The sequence below is a fragment of the Syngnathus leptorhynchus genome, chromosome 16 (genome assembly GCF_054491065.1).
Source record: "Syngnathus leptorhynchus isolate UIUO chromosome 16, UIUO_Slep, whole genome shotgun sequence".
In the NCBI taxonomy this organism is placed as follows: Eukaryota; Metazoa; Chordata; class Actinopteri; order Syngnathiformes; family Syngnathidae; genus Syngnathus; species Syngnathus leptorhynchus.
This window is the reverse complement of record NC_141210.1, coordinates 5,328,179-5,352,385: the sequence shown is the minus strand read 5'-3', so window position 1 is coordinate 5,352,385 and position 24,207 is coordinate 5,328,179. Positions and strand designations below refer to the sequence as shown.

General features: G+C 44.1%; 1 protein-coding gene across 13 annotated transcripts in view; it reads left to right on the top strand.

The window, feature by feature from the left end:
• The window catches only part of LOC147044338 (SRC kinase signaling inhibitor 1-like), a 58,648-nt gene that overhangs the window by 23,989 nt on the left and 10,452 nt on the right, over positions 1–24,207 (top strand). For 12 of the 13 annotated variants that reach the window (XM_085934763.1, XM_085934762.1, XM_085934766.1 and 9 more), the window contains 6 exons: positions 16,796–16,828; positions 17,465–17,790; positions 19,780–19,806; positions 22,630–22,825; positions 23,020–23,031; positions 23,262–23,557. In XM_085934763.1, the coding sequence (XP_085790889.1) occupies positions 17,488–17,790; positions 19,780–19,806; positions 22,630–22,825; positions 23,020–23,031; positions 23,262–23,557 (834 nt within the window). In that variant the 5' untranslated portion in view covers positions 16,796–16,828; positions 17,465–17,487. The remainder of the gene's footprint in view (positions 1–16,795; positions 16,829–17,464; positions 17,791–19,779; positions 19,807–22,629; positions 22,826–23,019; positions 23,032–23,261; positions 23,558–24,207) is intronic. The other variant, XM_085934761.1, reaches the window with a different exon arrangement.

Sequence of the window (24,207 nt, the reverse complement as noted above, 5' to 3'; positions counted from 1 at the left end):
AGGACGCGTGATCAGGTGCAGTGTTGTTCTCACAAATGGCGGACGGCGTCATTCTCGACTATGACGCTCGGCCAGTCCTTTCATCACTGGCACCTTTTCGGAAAGTGGAAGTGCATATGGCGCCTGGAGGGCTTGCGTCCAGAGTTACTTGAATGCAAGTAAAGAGCAAGCAATGCCATTAAAGGAGGCCCGCTTTTGTATATGCTCAATGTACTATGTAGGCTACTTTCCCATCTCGGCAGAACCGTCTTGGCATTCTGCGGGCGGGTAGTAAGAGTGAACAGTACGGATATAGGAGATTGATTTTTTTTTTTTTGGGGGGGGGGGGATGTTTGGGGAGGACTACCAGGTGTTCCTGCCTGATGTTGGTCAGGTGTTGATGTTGGGATGCAAGGATGTTGCCGACAGAGGTAAGCAGTGTCCAGATACATTTTGCAAGCGGCCATCTGGCCCAGTCTAGCCTGCAGGATAGCAATTTTGAGCCGCTTCCAAAAAATGTTTTTGTGTGTGTGTTGCTATTATAGGGTTTTTGATTTATTTATTTTTTGTGTGCAAAATTGAGATCAAATAAATAAGTGGTGAGTTTTGTTGTCGGAAATCATCTAATTCTCCTGCGGCTGAATTTGATGTCTGAGTCATTATTGGATTTTGTCTGAAAACATATTTTTTTAGAATCTATCATAATATGACCTGAAACTAAAATAAATATAAAAAATGTGAAAGGCTTGTCAAACCTGCCGATTTTAACGATAATGGATTATTTTCTGCGTGACGTGTCAAACTAGTGGCGTTTTCATCCTGATGCTATCTAGAACTACATTATGGTCATTTACAGTATTCCCATCAACAAATGACTTTCTGTTCAAATCATCGATTCGAGTAGAGGCCCCTCAGTCCTTCCGTGCTGTGGAACACATTTGATGCATTCCAAAGTTAATTTGAGGCTTGAGTAATGACAAGAAACTGCAAAAAAAAAAAAAATTGAGTGCTTATTGGCAAAAAGGGAAGCGGGCAAGGCATCCCCGCGTTTGCTCCCTCCGCCTTTTTAAAGTCGCTTCCGAGAGGACGGGAGCAGACAGTGTGGCCAATTAGCCGGCTCCACTGAAGTGAACACGCTCTCTCTTTGAAGGGCACGGACATCCATACTGCGAATGTGCAAGAAAAATGAGCATTGATTGTGGAGTGAACTCGTATCACTCACCCACCATATCAATAATAACTCTCTGATGGAAGGGGAACAGCAAAATTGACATTGACTCCTCCATCTTACCCCCGTCTTTCAATCTCTGATCGGTCTTTAATCCTTCAGAAACACGGATAGTAATGACAGGCATCTCGGCGGTGGTACAATCCAACACGTTTAATTTGTTTTGGTGATTTGGTATTCTTTTACATTTGAACACAAAAGGTGCAGCAACACAATACAACAGTACTCCCCGTCATATCTTCTTGATCCTCTGCAACGATCTGAGAGGAGCTGACTGTCTTAAGGCCAAGGTTGTCTCCATGCATCCAAAATGTGAGTCAATTTGCCACCTTTGCTTTTTGAGATATTTTTGGAACTATTAGTTTCAGCAAGGATTCCCCCAAGAGTGCTTTTCTCACTTTCTCTACCGCATTTGAATGACTTGGAGGACTTTTATGTGGAAAAAAAAAAAGACCGACCTTGAAGTGACAAAAAGCATTGTCAGACATTACCCGAGCCAGGATTCATTTTCAAATAATCACTGATGAGTTAAGTCAACACAGGTCTCCGCTCGTTGCCAATCATTCCTGGCCTGACAGACAGGAAGACATCACTTTGTTCAGGGGAAACCAAATGCGCTGTTTGGCTACAGAAGGGATAGCAATGGAAGGATTTAAGGAGCGTATGCATGATGGAGATAAGCGACAGATAGACGGCAAGCCGGGCACCCGTCCTCCGCCGCACGCTAGCTGCCGCCAAAACGGTGACGCCACGCTACGCTTGCGCTGTCAGGCAAGGACTCGTGAAGGTCACAGAAAGAGCGAGGACGGCGCTACCTCGCCGAGCGTTCAAGCTGAGCATAAAATTGGCTAACTTTCCCTGCTTGGGATGATATTTTAGCTCGTGCCCTCCATCTGTAATAGTCCGCACTTTACTTGATCCTTTATGTACTTAATCATATCTCGCTTTGATATATTGCGATGCTGTGTGCCACCGGGGAAGGTGGAGAACGTAGGTCATAGATTGTTTTTTTTTTTTAGTGGTCTAATTTTTGTGTGCTTTTGAGCTATTTAGACCATGCTTGTCTAAATCCAGCCAAAGTCTTCATTTGCATGACTCCAAAAGTGTGAAACTCGCTGAATTGCAATACCCTGAACAGACAAGAAACTTGTCAATCCCGCCTTTTTAATCAAACTACTTTTCCTCAAAACTTTCCCTGGGAACTACTAGATATGGACATGGCTTCTCGGGGCTTCTCTCTGATTTTTAATCAGAACTTAGAATTTGGCACAAGACCGGTTTTCATCTGGCACACATGGCAGTAAGCAAATTAACTTTGTCTCCTCCCAAGGCTTCTGTTCTGCAGCGCTGGCCATGAATAAGTCAGCACCCAATGGTGCCTTGGCCTAATGAGCTGCTTTGCATCGGACTACCGTCAGCCCTTTTTCTCCCCCCCCCCCCCCCCCCCCCACCCCCCGAGGCGACGGCCGCCTTAAAGTCCCTGCCAATGCCGTGCCCTTGACATCGCTCCTACATGGTCCGACTCGTCCGGGACCTAAGTGCTTCTGATGAGTGAGGATCTGTCTCACGGGTGAATGGCTGAGCACTTGGTGAATCTGGGTCAGACCTTACGTGACGGACATGCCAGCCATTGTCACCACTCAGACACCTAAAAAAGGTCGAGCTGTAATGTCCTCAGAGAGTAGGGACCGTTTCGTGATGGATTGGGACCCTCCTCTCGTGAGGCTCTCACTCCTTTTGACACTTCTCTCCTCGCCCGTAATCCTCGAGACACCGAGCGTAGGTGTGCTAAGATCTTGAGTTTTTCCTCAGACAGATGGATCAAGGTTGCCTTCAGGCCCACTAAGTGCAAGCTCCCGTTCGTCTGAAATCTTCCGCTATCAGCTTCAACACGACGGCGTGTCTGATTCGCCACTCGGGTTCTTCTTAACGCGATGTCGGTTGACAAAGGCCACGCGTCAAACTCTATTTCCAGATTGTCACGGGTAAGTCTTGCTTCTTACCTATCTTCCCTTTTTGGGAATTTCCTCTCCCCGTCCTTTTGCTACCTTGAGTTCCTTCAACTTTAAGTCATTAGAATTCCTCTCACTTTCTTCCGCCATCACGTCGAAGAGACAAGTAAAGAAAATGTCACGGGTTCTTCAGGAACCGTTTCTCTCTCGTGAATATCTCAGCTGATCAGGATTCAGCCAGTGTCATGAGAGGAACCTTGTAGCTGAATTTGGAGGTCAAACATGGCAAAGATCAAGTCGCCATGTTTTTTGTGATTGACACACTATAGGGTGATTCTTCCCCAAGACTGAGGCTGATTACCTTGATTCCAGCTTTAGGCCGAGGGTTTAACGTGAAAGGCAACGAGTTCCTCTTGTAACTGCCAAGCTTATACTTATAAATCCACACCTTCTCCCCTGACACGAGCCGGGATTACCTGCTCTGAACAGGAGGAGTTCCTTTCCTCCGCTGACGAGCATCTTGTGTGATTCTAAAACTAACATGCCACAAAAATGAAGATCAACATCAGGAGTGAAGTGCATGAACAGAAGGCGATGCTAGTCGACAGTTTGATTTTTGTCAACTAGTTTGAACTTAAATAGGATTTTGTGACGGACAAACCAGTTTTTGTCTTGCCTTATCCCCGCCCCTGATTGGATGTTATTAAACCCTCTATTAAACACAAACAACCACTCAATCTCCCCAACTCATTACTGCTGCTATTTTAACTCGGCGTTTGATAAATAAGTCTGAAACTAAAGGCAATTAAATGGCTAATTTGTTGTTTCGTTGCCTACATATTAGGAATTACCCGTGTCAGCCGTTGCATGGGGACAAAGAAAGAACAGAAGCGTGCGTTTAACTCGCCACCAGTTTTATCCTGTCAGCAGAAACCTATTTGTAATTTTCCTTTCAAGGACATTTGGATTTTTACTGATAAGGTTTGAGTAAAACGGTCTGAAATAAATACAAGAAAATGAAAGATAAATAAAATAGAATAAGAAAAAAAATAAAAATAATGAAATAAAATAATGAAAAAGAAATAAAACAATACAAAATAAAATAAATATTTCAGGGAGCTGAAGAATTAATATTTTGGGTATTATAACAAAGGAACAATAATGTTGTCAAAGTAATGGCCTTCATTGTGCAGAGAGACATCGGATTGATTGTTGATGCCACAAGGCGATTCTCCAGAACCGATTGTGGATCAAATACTCTCTTTCTTGAGACCTGTCGGATCGTTGCATTGATATCCTTCAAAGTTCAACGAGCGTTGCGTCCTTCAGAGCTGAATGCCGATTTATGCGACAGGGGCAGCGGCTCTCCGGCAGCAGTCATTAAAAGGCTGCTGCTCTCTTTTATTCCTCTCCTCTATGAAAATCATTGACACTCATTTGGATGTGTTTCTCACCTTTGTGCTGCAAGATCTGCATAATTGATGAATTCCAATGCGTCGCAAGGAATTTTGCGCCGGATTACAGACAAATGTCTTGTGAATTGGTAACTGAGTGAGCCAAAGGAGCTCGTCACCATTAAATCTTAAATATCTTTGGAAGATATTGTGATATCTTAATTGAGGCAACACTTCCCTTATTCCAGTTCGTTCGGGTTGCGGACTGTCATTGTCATTGTCCAGGGTCATCGTCAAAGACACAGGATTGCGGTCCGATCAGCTTCATTGAATTGCTGATGAATGTAAATCGCTAGTGTCAGTTGGGAAGCCCGATAGTGGATTTTACAAAGCGGTTCAAAGGAATGACCATTCGAGAATATCCTTTCGGATCAATCAAGTGATTCCAAACTGTTCGGTTAGCTGTTGAAAGGCAACACGGTGTGGTATGGTCGAAGCAACGCCGGCTGTCACAGTGGAAGAAAAATCACAACAAATAGTTTAAATAGTCACTCTCATCAGGGCCCCTCGGCGGCGAATGATGGCTCGTCAGACTTTGGGTCATTTGTCACCGGGCGCGGCAGACGGGGGGGGTCCTGATCACATCAAGTTGAGTTATAGCAACCCCATAACCTTAGATTATTGTGCTGTGGGCTACAACGTCCTGAACAACGCAAGGGAGGAATGAAGACAAACATTTTGATCTCCTCTTTTCATTTTGTGTGTTGCTACCAGTTCACTCGGATGTTCCGTTTTGAACCTGACAACAGGAAGTATTTTATTTTATTTTTTCTTTATGGCAGAATTCTGCGTTGGCTACTCTAGCTGTACGGCTAGTTATTCCCCAACCTCAAGGTGGTACTAGCATCCCCCTGGCTGGTTCTCCAAGGCATCAGAATATGAAGTATTAGTCCAAAAAGGTCAAGCTTGTTTTTGTTGCGCTGTCACAAAAACCTCCCTCACCCGCTCATTCTTTTGGGGATCACCCAGCTGAAGACTGCGGCGTCGAACGGATGGAGGGAGGCAGCATAAATTAGAGGCAATGCGGGAGCAATCGTAGGCACCCAGCTGGCTTTTCCCTGCCCCGTAGTTCGACATCAGTAGCGATTGCTCACCAAAGGGAAAGGTCACGGCCGACCTCCAAGGACGGCTTGCATCATTGGCCTCGTCCTGCTCGTTTCCCGGCCCCACCAAGACCGCTGCAAGAGCGCATCTCGACCATTACGCTCAATGTTATGTCATATAGAATGACAACCTACGTTAGAAAAGTGATGGCTGAATTCTTTGGAATGAAAGATTAGACAAATGGAAAGATGGGAGGGGGGGGTCTGAACACGGAGGACAGGAAGTAAATGTCGGGAAAAAGGTGAAACGGCGGGCAAGTACAGAAGTCCCATTACGCAGCATGAACAGCAAACCCATAGGCGATATTTTACTGTTTGTGTTCCATAAGCAATTATGGCCTCTAATGGCACCATCATTTTTTTTTTTTTTGCTGATGGTGCATAAAGGCACATTAGATAGCTCGACGAGGAAGTTGGCTACTGGAAGCACATACGTCGGAAGTGTAAACAAAAACAATCCCACTTCTCTCCCTCTCCTGGAACATAAAGCAAAGCCGCAGAGATGCTAATGCAATTAAGACACACTTGTTTTGTACACAAATCTGAATAATTCAAAGGTGAAAGAGGACGCCCTGAGCCATTCATATCCCGTTTGTATTTATTTGTAGGAGGCAAATTGCCCGGCGGCCCCTTGTGTTGCTTCTCTCTGATGCAAAATTTAGTGGACTCGCTGTTTATTCGTCCTTGTGAGCCACTGACTCCCTGTGTTAGCATAGCGACACACACAAACACACTGCATAGACAATCCATGTTTGTGTGTGTGGTTGCATGCGGCGGCTAAATCCGCGTGTGGCCCAGCTGTCAAACCCTAAGCGGCCATTGTTAACCTTGTGTCACTCAGCGTGCATCAGGTAAAATGTCCGCGGGGGGGGGGCTGTCATCCCCTCTCTACGCTTCTCCAAACACACACACATACACACACATTAATTTATAATGACGAATGGTAATTGCCAAATCTTAACAACAGGATGAGATACCCCTGTGTCCTGTGATGACCACTTTGGCCACTAGAGGCCACTGCTGCAGTTAGTTAATGAAATTAAAAGTCATTAAGACACATAATGAATAGCAAGTATTCTAAAATCATCATCAATTGACTTAAGAAAATGATGCCAACTATGTTATGGTTTGTTATTAATTCTATTAATAGTGATTTTTATTTTATTTTTCCTCCTCCGTGAAAGTTTTATCTTCATCTGGAAGTTGCAGGAAGCTCATCTTTCCTCCTCCCCAGCGGGCCTCCACGTGTATCTTCACCGCTTTGATGGGCGCTTTTTATTAGCTACGGCTAGCGAGATAGTAACTTTCCCTGTAGGCTCCGGTTACACTTGCAGAGCGGCGGGAGAGTTCATAGATGGATAAAATTCAAATTAAAGACTCTCCTCTCGGGTTACAGTGAGAGCAAGAGAGAGCGTGGGATGGAGGGGAGCAGGCGTTTGGAGCTCAAACTTTTAATGATATTTTTTTTTTTGCCAGCTTCGATTCATGTTACTAATAACTCAGCCGGTGTTTTTTTTGGTTTTTTTCATGACTTCTTTTTGTTTTCATGAAACACAAAACCTGTGTGGACATAAATGACGAGTAGAGGACAGACAGGAGGTGCTTTGGCGACAAGAAAGGTGCCTCGTCGGCCATGTTTGCTCATAGTGGCGTGCGCTCAGATGGAAAGAATGCGTGAAATGGGGTGAGAGTGACACTGGAGGACCGAGAGAGGAAAGTGACATTGTTCAAAAGTGGCAGCTTTACTACTCTCGCTCTCTCTCGGTCCCTCTAGGTCTCTTCATCCTTGCGTCCCTCCTCGTGTTCCCACTTTGAAATGTCCTGACTCCGTTTTGCTTCCTAGTCAGGTGCTGAAAATTAGACAACCTTAGTCGGACGTTACGCCGGGATGAAAGGGTGAAAGGATTACCGCTGGAGGATGTTGGCAAAGCCTCAGGTGGGCGCTTGAAGTGGGACTCTCCTCTCATGTGTGTTTTTTTTGTTATTTTTTTTTCCACCCTCAACTCCTTTGACTATCCCTTCCTGTCAGCTGGTGTCTTTGCTGTTTTATTTTTTTCTTGAAATTTTAATGAGACGCTGCCTTCCAAGGGAACCTTTGAGGAAAGAGGACACATTGAGTTTGTTGTCAGGAGAGGCACGTATTGCTTCACTGTGACGCTTTAAAAAAAAAAAAAAAAAAAAGACTCAACGGGCCCCTTCAGGATCGCCGCTGCTTCATCACTGACGTGCGTCTCCGCAAACTTTCCCAGCGAGTCCTCTGGGGACTTTTTAAGTCATTTGTAGCGAGCGCTTTGAGATTTGTTTGATATCTTATGTCGCCGCCGCTGCCGTCTCATTCAGACTTGCATAAGTGAGAGAGTTTGTGATGACTTCTTTTTATGTGCACGGAGACTACTTTGTTAGAGCCGTGTCGGAAAATACAAGAGGATTCCACCTTTAAAAAGATGACGGGATTCCGTTTTGAGAGCTGTTAATTAAAGATGGGATGAATGAAGCAAGGTTTGGATAAAGTGAAGTTTGCACATCCGCAACAGTAGGTGGCAGCGGTGCATTTGATGTATACAAATGTACCTAATGGAGTGTCAATGAGGAAAAGTGTTATTGTTTTGGACATACTGTTGCATTATTTTATCAAAGGAATAAAATGCCTAATTTAGCATATATTACCGAGTTGGCAATATTGCAACTCATGTTGCAAACATTCGAAAAGACATTTGTCATTGTCATAATGGTGGTACTTGAAGAGCTAAATTGATGTTTTTATTTTCCAATAGATCAATGACCGTTGTAGCTAAGAAAACAAAATGTTACGGTTATACCTTGGTTCCATTCAGTGGACTGTATTAGAAGCTCATTTGTAACTGCTTGTTTCCATGGCGACGTCAGCCGTCACTCACCTTGCAGCCCTTCTCTCATCCCTTTGTGACTCATGGTAGAAAGAGTTGGATTTGGCTGGCTGGAGATTTTTTTAAAGTGAGCATCAACCTCAGCTCTGCTGTGGGACAAGGACATTGCCCCCCCCCCCCCCCCCCCCCTTCCCCATCACCACCATCTCCTTCATCATTAGCTATTTCTTGCGATGCACTGGAACGAGGAAAAGAAATGCAGCGACCTGGCAGTCACCCGGGCCTGCCCGGGTGTTTTCTGCACAGGAGCTCTCATTAGCCTGCCGGGCTTTGAGTCAATACAGGCCAACACCTCCTGGCTTTCTTGCGCCTTCCTTCAACAAACTCCAATTAGGATCTACTGTCTGTGTGCGATCATGCGTGCGCACTCGAGTGTGTATCAGTACGTGACTCTAGGTTCACGACTTGACCTTGTTGTGGTTCTGAGTAGAAGTTACTTCCTTTTGGCAGCGTTAATTAATAACCAAGTCAACTATCAAGCGCTTCAAGCGTTTACGCCCAGGGCTACAGTAAATACCAAGTGAGCACAGATTGAGTCAGTGTTTGGACGTACAAACGTTTTTTTGTTTTTTAAACACGCTGACTGGTATTTTGGCTTTGACAGTCTTTGTGTGGAAAATGAAACAAGGGCATACGTTGGCAACATCAACAAGCATCTAGTTGGCTGATTTTGGCAACTAGAGTTTCTTGTGTGGCTTTCCTAAAATATTAGGAATAACTCTCTGTACGTTGCAGTGGAGTTCTACCGGCGTGATAAAAGCGTAGCTGGCGTCTGCAGTTGGAGAGAAAAACGTACGCATCTGTTCTGGGGAGCCGGAGGCGGCAGGGCACAAAAAGTCAGCTGCAGTTTGTGTGTGTGTGTGTGTGTGTGTGTGTGTGTGTGTGTGTGTGTGTGTGTGTGTGTGTGTGTGTGTGTGTGTGTGTGTGTGTGTGTGTGTGTTAGTTATTGGGAGGGGGCATTTTATTGTGATTCAAAGCTAATTAAAGGCTGTGGCAGGTTCTTTGAGGAAAATTGATGCATATGAGTGAGAAGCACAAAAGAAGCCTGGCGAATGAGTGTCAAGCTTTTAAAACGCAAGATGTGGAAATGTGTCACAAGCGACTCGGCACGCCTGAGGAGCTTCGGTGACTGGGGTGGATTTTCTTCTCACTTTTCTTTTTCCTTTTGAATGTAGCTGCTAGTACGATGTTTTAATATGACAAGTGCTTGTGAAAACGAGGGAGGGCGATTCCAAAAAAAGGCTTATGCATTTTATTTTAATCTTCTTTCTAAGAGTGGTGTGAGCTTCTCTCGTCAGACCCAACCTCCGGCTTTAGACACTAATGAGTCTCACTTGCACACGTCTCCTTCCTGTCCCATCATTCACCTGCCCTCCATGTCTACATCCGGGACATTTTTTTCCCCACATCCCTATTCCCTTAATTTTCAGTTTCTGCACACTGATTGCATGTAGTGCAGGTGTTTTCCACCAGACGGTGCTAGTCTTACCTTCTTACAGTGTTGCTTTGAGATACGTGTTTGGTGCGAAAACACAATCTTCAAATCATCTTTTCCCATTGAAACGAATATAATGTTAATTATATTATCATAGATTATATTATTTGTTCATCATAGAGATGGAACTGGAAAAAAGAGAGAAATGAAACAGAAATGAAATGGGCCCAATTCTTGATAGGCAGCAACTCATCTGATGGAAGTGGTTCCATCAGGTGGCCCCAGGGAGTCACGGTAAATGCCGCGTTTATTGTGTTGAATGTTACTCGGTCCCCCGGGCGTCAGTGCCGAGTGGGAGTCGTCATTATGTCTGACGTGAGCCCCACGGCCGTCCACTCCATTGTGTTGGTGCAAGGACACTGAAAATACAGCCAGACTCTTGACCATCTCCACAATTAATTATTAACTCAACAAGCTGTAGTAAAACGGTCAAGGTTTGTCAGCGAGCCACTACAGGCGCATTTTTCTTTGAAGAGACACAGTTGGCAATTTTCATAAAGTCTGTGATGATGTCATGTCATTATATGACATTCTTTGGTTAATATAACAGTCTTGTTGAAATGCTAATATGCATTTTGTTGCCATAACAACCAGGGGTGGCGCTAGGGTATCGCAATGACGCAAGGGCTGTGTTGGCACCCCTACTGACTTTGACATTTTTGAGTCTTGAAATTCGGCCCAATTTGGTGACGTCATAATTTATTACAATTCAAAATGAGCTGCTCACAGCCACATTCTCACAAATAGGCAACTAACAGATTTACTCGTTTGATTTCACACTCAACGGCCCAAGACCCGACTGTTTGTATACGAGACATTAAAAAGTTCATTTTGCTTAATTTGTCCCAAATAACTAGTAAACGTCGCGAAGGAGGATGCAGAAAAGATGCATGTGACATGATTATGTGCGGTGAGATGTGATCACTTTGGGGACAATACGACACTGCTCACGCTACACAATGCGCCGTAATTCACTGCTGTCCTTTTGTAGCCAAGAGGCACCCTGAGAAAAGGGCACAGACAGTCAATTTTATAGGTGGTGCGCATTGCAGAAAAACACCTTGCTATGCTTCCGTAGAAAACCTCGTAAATCATTACCAAACAACTTGTAGCGTAAAAGACCGATTCATAAACACAATACAAGCGCTACAAAATGAAGTTCGGAGACATGCTTGTTTTATGTCCACTTTACGTACTTACGTATCCGAGGAAATGTGTCATCGGGAAAGCCGCTTCTCTTCATTAGTTTTTAAATATACATTGACCACACTGCTGCCTAAGTATGAACGAAGTAGAAGTGATGTTACGTTCTTACACAGTGGGTTTCTCACACTGATTCTATTTTAATGCCATGTAGTTGCTGCTCATAAACATCAAGCTCATTAACGAGCTATTGTTTGCTGCTCAAAGTCAAGACCTGTTTATAAATCAAACAGAGCGTTGACCTAAATAAATGCGCGATAGTATTACACGTGATCAAAAACAGTAATAATCATGATTTAGTGCTTTAATCAATTGAAAATTATGCTTCTCCATGTACTAGTGCAGTAATGGTACTAGTTTCATTAGCTTGTCTATGACGTTTTCATTTATGTTAGCATTAAGCTAACTTATGTGGTTTGTATGTAAAAAAAAAAAAAAAAAATCGCAATACAATCCAAAAAATCCGATCACTGTGTTAAAAAGAGCTGCCAATATCAAGCAACCGCAGCATTTATCAAGCCTTTTTGCCTTTGTTACATCGTTTAGCCTGCTAAGTGTCCTCGGGGGTGCTCACTAACACCCGTGAAAACAAATACAAGCTGTTAATAAACTACGACTGGTTAATTTTTCATTTTCAACACGATGTCGAGACTGTCGACGCCACCTCCCTCCTCCGAGTCTTCATTAGGGCAGCCAATGCTCGTGCCCGACTTGTAATACTCGCTTTCCCTACTCTCGCGCCAGCTGTCGCCCCCATTCGCCTGGCATGCTACATTCTGCCACTTTGATTGATAACAACGAAAGGAACTCATCTGAGAGCAGATGTGCCCAGGACAAGTCGCTTGTTAGCTTAGCATCTTGGCTGCGTCTAGCTAGCATGAGAATTATTTAATAGTTTTGATGACTGCTCTGCAGGGAGCTCATACGCCACGTCAGAAGCGGCCATGTGTTCTTTCTAAATAAAATGTCTTATAATTAGCCAACATCAATACCCACGTTGAGATTTTATGTATGTGTGGGAATTATATGATCGTTGAAAAAAAAAAAACAGCAGCTTCACATTGCGATGGAACCAATTGTGTTTAGAAATTACTTAATGGTAATTATAATCATGTTAAAGGGATTGTCTTGGAGTCTTATGTGCTCAATTTGACATTATTACATGTTTTATTTCATTGCGTCTTGATTTAAAAAAATCTGAATCAACAAATGTCATCTCAATATGAAATACATCATGCAAATGACTTTGGCTGTTGACTCCAAAGTGGTTTCCTTCAATTTAATAACTGTACCACTTTATTTTCTTGCCAAGCTTTTCATAATCTTCATCATGCACCTGCTGTTTTTATACTGGAACATCATGAGTGTTTGTTCTCGTGGGTTATTTCAAGTCAAGTCAAAACCTTTCTTTGCGGTAATAGTTTCTTTGTTCCCCTCCGAATGTAAATGAGCCACGGTATTCTGATTCATATTGCATTAAGAGAATCAGAATTAAAACGTCATAGTGGCATCAAAAACCAGATAACAGGTGAGCCGTGACGCTCCGTGAATCTAATTCTTTCTGATTTTCCATGTGGCATGTGAGTCATGTTGATGTAAGCAGTCCCATTTGTGAACATCGAAAATGCCCTGTGCCTATTTTTGTGGTATTATGGTATTTATTCAATGTTAAATTTAGTTTCAAATACATTTCAGGTTATGCCAAAATATCCTTGCATATATACGACAGTTTCATTTTGTAGATTTGCATACATTAAAAGGATTTATCGTCAGTCTTGCCGGAGGTCCGCGCCCTCTGATGGCTTTCGGTACTTCCATATGAGGAAAGGCTCACGGGAACACGACATCACGCTGCGTTCACGCTTGTAAGAAGATCCGTCATCTGTGGCCTTACCTGCCCGCCATCCCATCCTTCTTAATCAGCTCATGAATATGCATCCAGTCTGCTTCTTAATATCCTCCCGTTTCTCCTCGCTGGCCATTGCAGTTAGCTAAATGGAATGTATCAACATGTGTCTGAATGGCTCGCAAGTCCACGGCTGTTTATTACACGAGACCCACGAGATACATAACTCCTCGTCAGACTCGAGCAATTAACCATGTGAGCGCAAATGTTGGCTCCTTTCCAAACTTGTTGATCAATAAATTAACAGCCGCCCATTTGTGCATGTTTTCCAAAACCCGCGAGACGCTTTTGTCGAGCGTTCACACGCACCGATTCAGAGCTGATGGTGTTCAAGGAGATGCTTCGTAGCGCCGGCGTTGCCCGGGGAGACGCGGTGTTGTAAGGTTGTGGAGAAGCTGGTGGGTGGAAGGAGGCTTCTTATTAAAGCTCTCTTTTGCCAATAAATGATCAAGGTTTTTTCGGCCACCCCGGAGCCTTCTCGTGGTCTTTCCGCTTTCAAAATTGCGGCTTGACCTCTTTCTTGATGGCTTCCTGCGGGTGGGCGGCCACCATCTTTGCTTCGCTTTTAGCGCTCGTCTCCTGACGCCACTTCAAGCTTTCATGGCTAATGGAGGGAAAATGTTAAGTGCACATGCTAGGCCGCTAGCAATGGCCCTGTTTTTTTGGGGAGGGGGGGGTTAAAACCCTTTTGAGCAGACACCAGTTTCACAAATATAGAATACTTTTTAAAGCCTTCGTGAGTTTTTGGAAACAGTCACTCGAGTCAACATTTTCATAATGAACAAACTTGATATCAACGGGAAAAAAAACGTCATTTAAAAAGGCCGACGTTGACAAGAGGCAATATCCTCCTCTCCTCTTAGTTATTTGCACAGAATGCCAATCGTCGATTGTTGCATTGCTCCTTGTATTTCTCACGATACTCATTCTTCAACCTGCCTCCGCTGACTCACCCTCTCCGTTCTCGGTTAAAATATCCAGCGCCGTCACAGCTGGCGTCCCGCAAGAAGCTTACGATGTGCTCCCATTAAATTAAAATTCGAGGTATAGGCGCGCTTGCCTCGCTTTGCTTCAATGAGTGCTCAATGCAACGAGTGACAGTCTGTGCACTGAAGGATTAGAGAAGTATGATTAAACATGGTTGGACAAGATACTACTTTACATTAAATACAGTATTAAGGTCCACTGGAGCACGGAATTCTGCACGCTCTGGCCACAACCTTGTGTACACTTACACAATCACCATTATCTTTGGAAAATGGCTCGAAAAATGCTCTGTCGTCATGGTAACAAAAGTTGAACTTCTCCGATAAAGCCACTTTGGAAGTTTCATTATGCAATAAATTCCACTTAGAATAAAAATGTTACGCCGTCACAGTTAAATGACATGCATAATAATTTACACCTGTGATATGTTTATTAGCTTAGCACTTGGCTCATTGCTGGAGCGCTACAGTGGAAGCAGTGCAGTCAGAAAGCTCCTTAGCATTCCGAGGACACCTCTCTCTACCCTTCACTCCTTCTGACCTGCTTTGAAGTGAGCACGTATGAAATCGATGAAAGCCGGCGAACTGCGAGAGTTCCAGCAGGTGTAGAAGAAGACGCTTCTTCTGCTTCTTCTTGACGAGATGAAATTCAGTTCACTGAAATGACCCACCTTTGAGTGGAGGCTCGGCATACGTGATCATATTCTGTGTGCGAACCGGTGACTCAAAAAAGTCAGAAGTTGAGAATAACTACGATACACTTTCAGGCCATAACGTTAGCAAGACAACTTTGTTTCAGCTTTCCAGTGAATAATGTATGAATGTTCTAATAGGAAATGTTAGCGATTTAGCTATTCTGGTTTGAAATAGTACCTGAAAAATAAGGGATGACTTTAGATCTTTATTAAAATCCATTCAGAATTTTCACTACCCATCTTGCTATATGTTAGCATTTGAGCTAATGTCCACATAGCATAATAATAAAATCTTTGATGACATATGTAACTTTACGCTTTCTGTACTCAGGTTGCTATCTTACTACATATTAGCAAACCAAATGTTAGCATTCTGTACGCAGTTTGATTTCAAGTGTGTGTTTTTAAGCATACTGTTAGCAAGTTAGCTGTTGTGCAGTTTGCGTTTGTCATGGTACTTAAGATGGGATTTTTTTAATTTAATACAGTTCTGTTTTCTGTGCTCATGTTGCCATTTTGCTGTCGATATGATTACTGTACGAACAGCACTACATGTTAGCATGTTAGCATTCCGGCAGTTTCCATTAGCTGTTCCTCTATTCCCAAGGCTACCACTCTTTTTGCTCCTTTTAGTTCTGCAGCCAATGTTCTTTTCGCAGGCTTTGCTTTGTCTGCAAGCTTATGTGAAGATATATTGAGGCGCCAATGACGCCAGCCTGAAGCGTGAATTCACATTTTTCTATTCTTTGCTATCTCAACCCACGCAGCTTATAAAGACCTTCTATCTGCTCTATGCAAAGTTTTGTCAGACCTCTCGCAATTGTGCGCCAAACTTATTGTCTTGCATTTAGGGCTTTTCTGCCGAGAGACTGGCACGGACGGCATTGTTGTACTTTTTATATACAAAAGTTCCATTTTCGCAGAGCATTGTGATGGGGCTCGTGATTTGGGCCACTTGTTAGCCAACACGCCACGAGCTAATGAAGTGCAAAGTGGATCTCTGCTCGATGCTAACGCTGTCAACCCGCCGGCCCGCTTCACCTCTATTTATCATCACTTCATCTCTAATGGACACCAGGGCCTGATAAATAGACTGGCTAAGTGGGGCAATTGCAGTCCTTCACCACTTGTATTTCAAGATTTGCCCAGAGGAGAGCATCACATTTTGTTTTAATCAGAGGAAATGTGATTACAGGATTGCCATGCGACGAACGAATTGCAGAGCCTTAACATTAACAGCAAAAAAAATAAAAATAACACGTGTCAGACTTAAAGGAAAATCAAGCTTTTATTTCAAGATTAATTTCAGATATATGATTTATGCTTTTACTTAGAGGTTGTATTGCTGCGCATCCCTCCTCTTGCTCCACAAGGGGGCGCAAAATCCAAAGAACAGCAAATAAGTGAATAAATAAATCACACCGCAATTTCGAGCAAAGCCGGCCAGTACGGTTGCACATATTGCACATGCCAGAAAGCGCCATTTTTGATTTGGCTAATGACCAACATTCTGCGCTCTTCACGCATTAGCAGTCTGGACGCGGTTCTCCGGACTCCGAAGAGACTCAATTATTCCTCCATTTTTTTAATGCACTTCATCCAACCTGTTTTTTTGTGTGACAATTAACCTTCAGTGTATCGATTGTGTGTCCACCTGCTTCCAGTTGACTACAACTTAAATGTACTATTTGGTGTTTTCATGTACTCGTAGTCAACTGTGTTCTTATATGTGTGTGCGTGTGAATACATGATTTATGCATGCCCTAATTGTTACTGTTGGAAAAGTGCTATTAATTCTAATAGTGCTTTTTGCTGTTGCCGCTGTGTTTGTTTGCACACGTTTGTGCACAAACACGTGAATTAACCCCTTGGCATGTTTCTCTTCCAGCACATGCCAGCAGGGCCTGTTATCCCAAACAAGGTAACTTACACGGCAAACCTTCCACCACTTTTTTTATTTATTTATTCCTTGTATTTTGTTATTGTTTTTACCATTTGTTTGTTGTTTTTGAGCTGTGCTGTCCATTAAGTGGTTCAAAGTTGTTCCTAATGTCGTCATCAAATTAATATAAATATTTATTTACCTGAAGGAATGAAGAATATTTGCTCATCCTTCTATGCCAGCCGATGTTACTTATCTCGCAAATGACATAGCACAAACTAAAATTGAAAAAAGAAAAAATCTGTCGTTTTTGGTGACACTTTGGTTAGCTGGTGTGCCGTGAGATTCTTTTTTTTTTTTTTTTGTAAAATACGTTCCTTGGCCTTGTCAGGGAGTTGTGGACAGTGATGGCAGAAATATGACGTTTGTTTCATAAGCCAAGAATGGTTAATAGCGCTTAGGATGACAAAGCAGCAAAACAAGCTCACTTTTGATTCATTACAAAAGCCTTTCCTCTTTGCTCACCATTTTTCTTGCCTTGCCAGCACTTTGGAATCAATACTCGGGCCGGGAACTGCCCTCCTATCTAACATCGCATCCCATTTCTTTCTCTACCTGTTTGTCCTTATCTCTTCCACCATGGTCGCTTCCTTCCTCCGTTCATCGCCGCCGCAGAACTAGAGCGCGGCGGCACTCACATGATCTCCACGGATGACCTGGAGTACCCGCGGGAGTATCGGACGTTGGGCAGCAGCGGCCGGCGCTTCTCCAACGTGGGCCTGGTGCACACGTCGGAGCACCGACACACGGTGACGGCGGCGCAGAGCCTGGAGGCGCTCACCAACCTACACAAGGCCGACATGGAGCGCAAGCGGGACGCCTTCATGGACCACCTGAAGAGCAAGTACCAGCAGCAGCAGCTGCAACATCAACACCACAACCCGCCGTCGCACTCGCACGCCAGCATGAGGGGAAGCTCGGAGAGGGCTGCTCGAGAACAGGTATGCACCACAAACATGAATATTGTAGATTTCGATACATACTTGCACATACAAACAGAAATTGTGTCTTTCACATGAAATACGTTGATCAAATTTAAACACAAACCTGTTTGCCTAGTTTGCTTAGCGACGCTGTCAGCCGTGATAAATTTAAACTTGAGTCACCACGACAACAATGATCTCAAAAGTACACAAGTGACAGTGTTTTATGTTTTATAAGAGCCATTGACAGACAGACAGACAGACAGACAGCAAGAGAGGGAGGGAGCGATTCAGGTGGAGTCCATAGTTGCCATGGCAACCTCATCCACAGATGGCGGGACTATCACGTTGCAAAGGTCGGGCAACGCAGACGAGCGGGAATTGCAAATTTTCCAAGTGCTGGGAATGACAAATTCGTAGGTGCACGTCGCATCTTTTAGTGTTTTCGTAAGGAGGGCGAGGGGTGCTACTGAGGACACAGCAAAAAAGCCTCGCATCTCCCGCATGTGGAGGAGGAGGGAAGAGTGACGAGGGAGGAAGCAAGCGAGCGAGGGAGGGAGGGAGGAGCTGGAGCGAGTACAGCTCTGCGACCAGTCAGGCAAGCCCGCCGCCGCCGTTGCCGCTGTTCAATTAGCCCGCAGCGGCGAGAATCAGAAGGCCAACGGGAAAAAAGAGAAGCGTCCCGATCAGCTGATGTAATGAATTAAATAACCTGCGATGAGGGAGGAAGGGGAGACACGGACGCTTCGCCGCGCTTGACGTACGGGCGAGGATGAATGTAGCGGCGGACGGGTGCAGGTGAGGCTGGACTGAAGCGTGTCTGCATGTGTGTGCGCACCCATGTCCTGTACCTGTTGTTTGTTTTGGTTGTCGCGGCGACACCCAGACAACACAGATTGCCTACATGCGCTGTTGTTTTATTATTTTTGAAGTGATAGTCTAGTCGGTCGCAGTTTAGATGTGTGTGTGTATGTGTGTGTGAGAGATAGAAGAAGTACAAATGACGGTAGCTGGTGGGCTGCTGGGGGATGACGACATGCAGTGGAGGAAGGGGAGTAGTGAGTGCAGCCTGCTTTACATGCTGGTCAGGTAATGCGGTGCTCCAGCTCACTCAGCTCTGTGCCTTCGGTGCACAATTGTGCGAGCAATTCGAAGATTCTTCCTTTCTGTTCCACGTGGAGGGGGGGGGGGGGGATGCAAGACCAGAAGACCGCGGTCGGTAATTGTTGCCGATAGCGCCGTAAAGCAGGAAGGGGACGAGGCTTTGACTTGACTCGCTCCAGCTGCGTGCCAAAATGGAGTCAATAAAGTTGTCTCATCGAGAGACGAGTAAATATTTACAACGTACTTGATGGAGTGTCAGGAGAGTTTTCTGCACTGACCCTTGTTGTCGCTTTATTTTATTCTTAGATGTGTGGACAAGTCGGGTTGACTCACTTGCGCTGAATTTAGAGGGAATGAGGGGAGCCGCTTGTGTGTTCACTCCCACAACGGCGCAAAAGGCCTATCTCCCACTACATTCCAAAAAGAAACATATTAGGTTTGTCGAGGACTCCAAATTGTCTTCGTTGTGAATATTGTGAAAGACAAACCTTAAAACCCCCATATTGATCCCCCCCCCCCCCCCCTTTCCTCCCCGTCACTCGTGCGTCAGCATTTATTAATACGCAGCGACTGACTGATTACTCAGAAGCGCCTGCAGATAAAAAGAATAAGTGCTTGAATAAGGGTTAGGATTTAAAATTCATGAACGCTGCCCAATCTTTCTTATTTTTTTTAATTCAGTATCCGCACGATATATTTCTAGGGCGACTGGGTGCTTGTGATTCACAAGTGATTATATTTTAATAGGGGGAATTCACCCCTGCTCAGTATGAGGCGGTATGACGGTATGATGTGCAATACAATCTTTATTTATATAGTGAGCCAGAGAGCTGACATTTTATTTTCTTGCACTTACTAAAACTATCTTCTCTTTCTTCTTCTGTGCAACTGGAAACACCGCAGCAACAACCCAACTACTGGAGCTTTAAGGTCAGTGCTGCATATTAAAGGAAAACCTCCACCAAGGATTTTGTGTTTACTTGTTTATGTCAGATTTTTGGATTCGTCTGCATCAACATATATATATATATATATATATATATTCTTTCTCGTTACACCACTCGCATTTCAATTTGAACTGAGGCTTAGCCCATCTGTTTGCTTACAGGATATAAAGGCTGTCACTTGAGTGACCTTTGAGCATGATGTACTGGATAGATGTGTTTGACCTCCAGTTTATCTGTTTGCTCAAGCGTCAAATCTCCCGCATTCATGCATATATACATTATATGTATATAGAAGGTGGTCGTGTCAGGGGGCAGCCTTGGAGAATTTATTATACCTCACTCAGTTACATGGCCACATTTTTTCTTTTTTTTTTTTTTTTTTTTTTTTTTTTTTTTTTTTTAACGAACACCTCAGCAGAAGAAATACTCGGCGCTAAGACATATTGATCATCTGCTTCGACGGTCAAGTATCCTCCCCGGTGGGCAGTTGTCTCTTGTGGAAGTTGGCAGGGAGGAGCTCTTGCTAAACAATGCGACTATTGATGTGTGAGAGCACGGAGGATAAAAAAAAATGCCAGGGGCTTATCTTCTGTGTATCTCCCCCCCCAAACACTCACACACACACTTTCTCTCCTTCCATTCCACCTCGGCTATCAGCGCGACAGGGTGGAAATGTCAGTGAATATCAATAGCCGAGTTCCTTGACCCATAGTGAGATGCGCGGCAATTTATCTATCACTCTCAGCATTTTACTCCAAAAGTGATTGATGGGAATTAGAGTGCCGCTCGCAAGCCTAATGATAGCCTTTAGCTTCTGCAGATGACAACCTCGTCAATTCAACTCGGTTTACGATGGCAACAGTTTCCAAAAAGCCGTCACGCCAATTTTCAACTAAGTTATTTAACGTTGTCTTTTCATGTCTTAGCTTTTGCATTGCTCACTTCACCTTCGACGAACCTTCATTCGACCGGCTCCTCCCTGGAGCGGCTTCGCCATAGTTGGTAAAATTGTGTCATTTTATTGTCATGTTTAGTCGCTTCATGGGAAATCCCCAGAAAATCTCTTAGCCTATAAAAATTTATGTCAGCCATGATTCAGATTAAAACAGTAAAATCGACTTTGTAAACCTTTATTGCAGTCCTCTAAAACGTATTAGATTAGATATTATTTGATTGACAGGTAAAAGCTAATAAAATGACTACTTTGTGTCTGGCCCACCATTGTCTTCAGGGCACCATTTTCTTTTCTGTTTATTCCCTGGCGAAGCAGTTTGCTCCATGAATTGACGGCGCCTGCTATTAGGAAGCCTCAGTTGTCTTGTAAGGGAGAAGAAAGCGGGTTTGGGGGGGGGGGGGGGTCGCTCAGGGGTATTGTGTGTCCAAGCAAAAGATTGGCCCGAGAACAATCGCCAAGGTGGATGAATAGCGAGAGAGGCACAGTCAGTCAATTTATGTGCAGAGGAGAGAGAGCAAATGTATACGGCTGCGTAACCAAGAAATGACAAATGAGGCACAAAGAGGATTCTTGGAAGTGGAAACTGCGTCGAAGCAAGAGGGAATAACAATAAAAAGAAGAAGAATTGCAAAATAGGCCGTCAAGGTGTCAGTACATCAGCAGACTTCATAAATAAATCACATTCATGCGTGTTTTAACGCTAACAGGGCTCACTTATAGAAAATGTGTCCATTGCTTTTATAAAATAAAATAGAAAATGGGGAAGATGCTGCCAGGATGATTCATTATTGATGCTCTAAAATGGCTACAGAGAAATTTTCATGTTTTGCTGTCTACCTATAGAGCACTGTAGCTGTTTTCCTTTCTCTAGAATAGAAAACAGAATAAATAAGAAAAATATCACATTGACATGTTTAAGAACCTCTGAGTCGTCTTTCTCTGATTTGACAAAGCAATAGAAAAAAGGACTGCTTTGTGCCGACTTTTAAAACCGTAAAGTCTTTTTGCTAAATTCGATGTCGGCTTGTGGCCCGCACTCTACAAGATCTGCGAAAAAAAGAAAGCACAGCGGCTTTTATTGCTCCAAAGGTGTTTCTTCACATGCTTACAAACTGCTGAACACTCTCACTATTGTATCATGTGTGTGTGTGTGTGTGTGTGTGTATGTGTATGTGTGTGTGTGAGGCTAAATTATGCATGCACATTGACAGAAGGCCGGCACACATAAATATAGATAGAGGGGAGTATCAAGTGAAAAGTTGCTTTCGGGCAAAACGGATAAATAATGTAACTGACTTTTCGAGATGCTAAACATTGTCGATGGTTCATCGCAGGCCAATAATGCTCCTTCAAACTATTTTCGCTTTGCTTGACATAAGAAAAACTTTAGTCAAAGTCTCCCTTGGGAAGACTTTTCTTCTTTTTACATACTAAATAGGACACATTCGAGAGTTTGAATATGCATGGAAGAAACTATACTGTAAGTAGAATAAGGCGGCAAGGATCCACCTGTCCAATGTTAAAAGACTCCAGATTGTTCTTTCTTCCAAACAAGAAGCAGAGCTTGTGGGAGCTCATTACGGGAGCCTCTGCGTCAGAAGATCATCCAGCCGCTCCGCTGAGCTCGGGGCCCAGCTGCCCTGAATCCGCAGTGTGCCGGCCAGCGCCAGATTTACATGAGCTTCCCAAAAAAAAAAAAAAGTACAATTTACAGCAGCTGGGGAGTTTGAATGAGGGCACAAAGCTCAAGAACATCCTCCGACTGCAATGTCCCCAAATCGGTGTTTTGTATGTCACTCGTGTTCTTCTGACTTCTCCTCACCTCGCCGTTGTGTCGTCTGACTCTCACAGAGCCGCAGCCCTCGCCACTCCCAGTCCACCCAGTCGGGGCTCGCCGACCAGGCCACCAAGCTGTCCTTCGCCTCCGCCGAGTCCCTAGAGACCATGTCAGAGGCCGACGTGCCCATCGGCTTTAACAGGATGAACCGCTTCCGTCAGAGCCTCCCCCTGTCGCGATCTGCTAGCCAGAATAAGCTACGCTCTCCAGGTGAGCATGTAGCGCACACACATCCTGCGTCCTTTCCTTGTCCATCCTCCTCCTTTTTTTTTTTTTTTACTTTGGTTGGGTTTGCGTGTGCACATTTTGGGTTTTTCCAGCACCACTACATGTCTGACTTTTAACAATTGGTTCTTTCTTTGCTTTGTGTGTTCTTTTGTGTGTTTGGACCGTGCTCTACCAAGATGAGTATGCAGGTTAGTCAGGCGTCAAGACACATTTAAAAAAAAAAAAATATGTCAGATCAAATTGAAGTTTTGCACCTTCCCTGTGGATGAATGAGGATAATTCTTTTTATTTTGTGTATTTTGAGTTTAATCATAGTTAACTGGCTTGAGAAATGTCTGTAGAATTATGTGCGTATACGGTGCGTGAGAGGTGATGAATGTGATTTACCGTTTTTATTATTATTTTTTTTTTTTTTCAGGCGTTCTCTTCCTGCAGTACGGCGACGAGACGCGCCGCGTGCACATCACCCACGAGCTGAGCAGCCTGGACACGCTGCACGCCCTCATCGTGCACATGTTCCCGCAGAAGTTGACGGCCGGCATGCTCAAATCGCCCAACACGGCCGTGCTCATCAAAGACGAGGCGCGTAACGTCTTCTACGAGCTGGAGGACGTGCGTGACATCCAGGACCGCAGCGTGATCAAGATATACCGCAAGGAGCCCATCTATGCCTCCTACCCGGCCGCCGCCCACCTGGCCAACGGGGACCTGCGGGTGAGCAAGGACGGGAAGTCTGAAGCGTGGATTTTTTTTTTTCATGGCTAAACATGCAGTAGGTCATTTTGATGCACTAGCATTTTTAGTAGGGGGAAAAAACTTCACAATCCCTCAAAGGCCCATTTGAATTGCCACGATATGCTACATTCACTTTGTTTAACTGAAACCGTTTTCAGCCTTTAATGCAGCGCTAATGAGCTTTTTTTTTTTTTAAGTTGTTGTTTTTGTTGCTTCACTGGTGATTTAAGCAGGTATTCCTCCTGGAAATGTGTTTCCCATCTTCAGCAGACCATCTGTTGACAACAATGTTACCGTGTTAAAATAAGCGTATCTTTTTTTTTTTTTGTTTACATTTCCGCCTCAGCGACAATCAAGAAAGACCTGAGGGAGACATATTTTTTGTTTTAATTATTGAACACAAAACCCCGCTTCGCCATTTCCTGCCATTAACAATACACTGAAGGGCGATAATGACAACGGGACAGGCGGGTGTGTAGGTGTACCTAATATTGCGGTTTGCCGGCAAACAAATATATTCGAAGTAGTTATGCAAGTATGTTGACATTTTTGGCGGCCTCCTGTATTTGCTGATAACACGGTGAGATCACTGTGGCTAGAAAGGCGCAATGAGTTAAGCGTTAAATGCA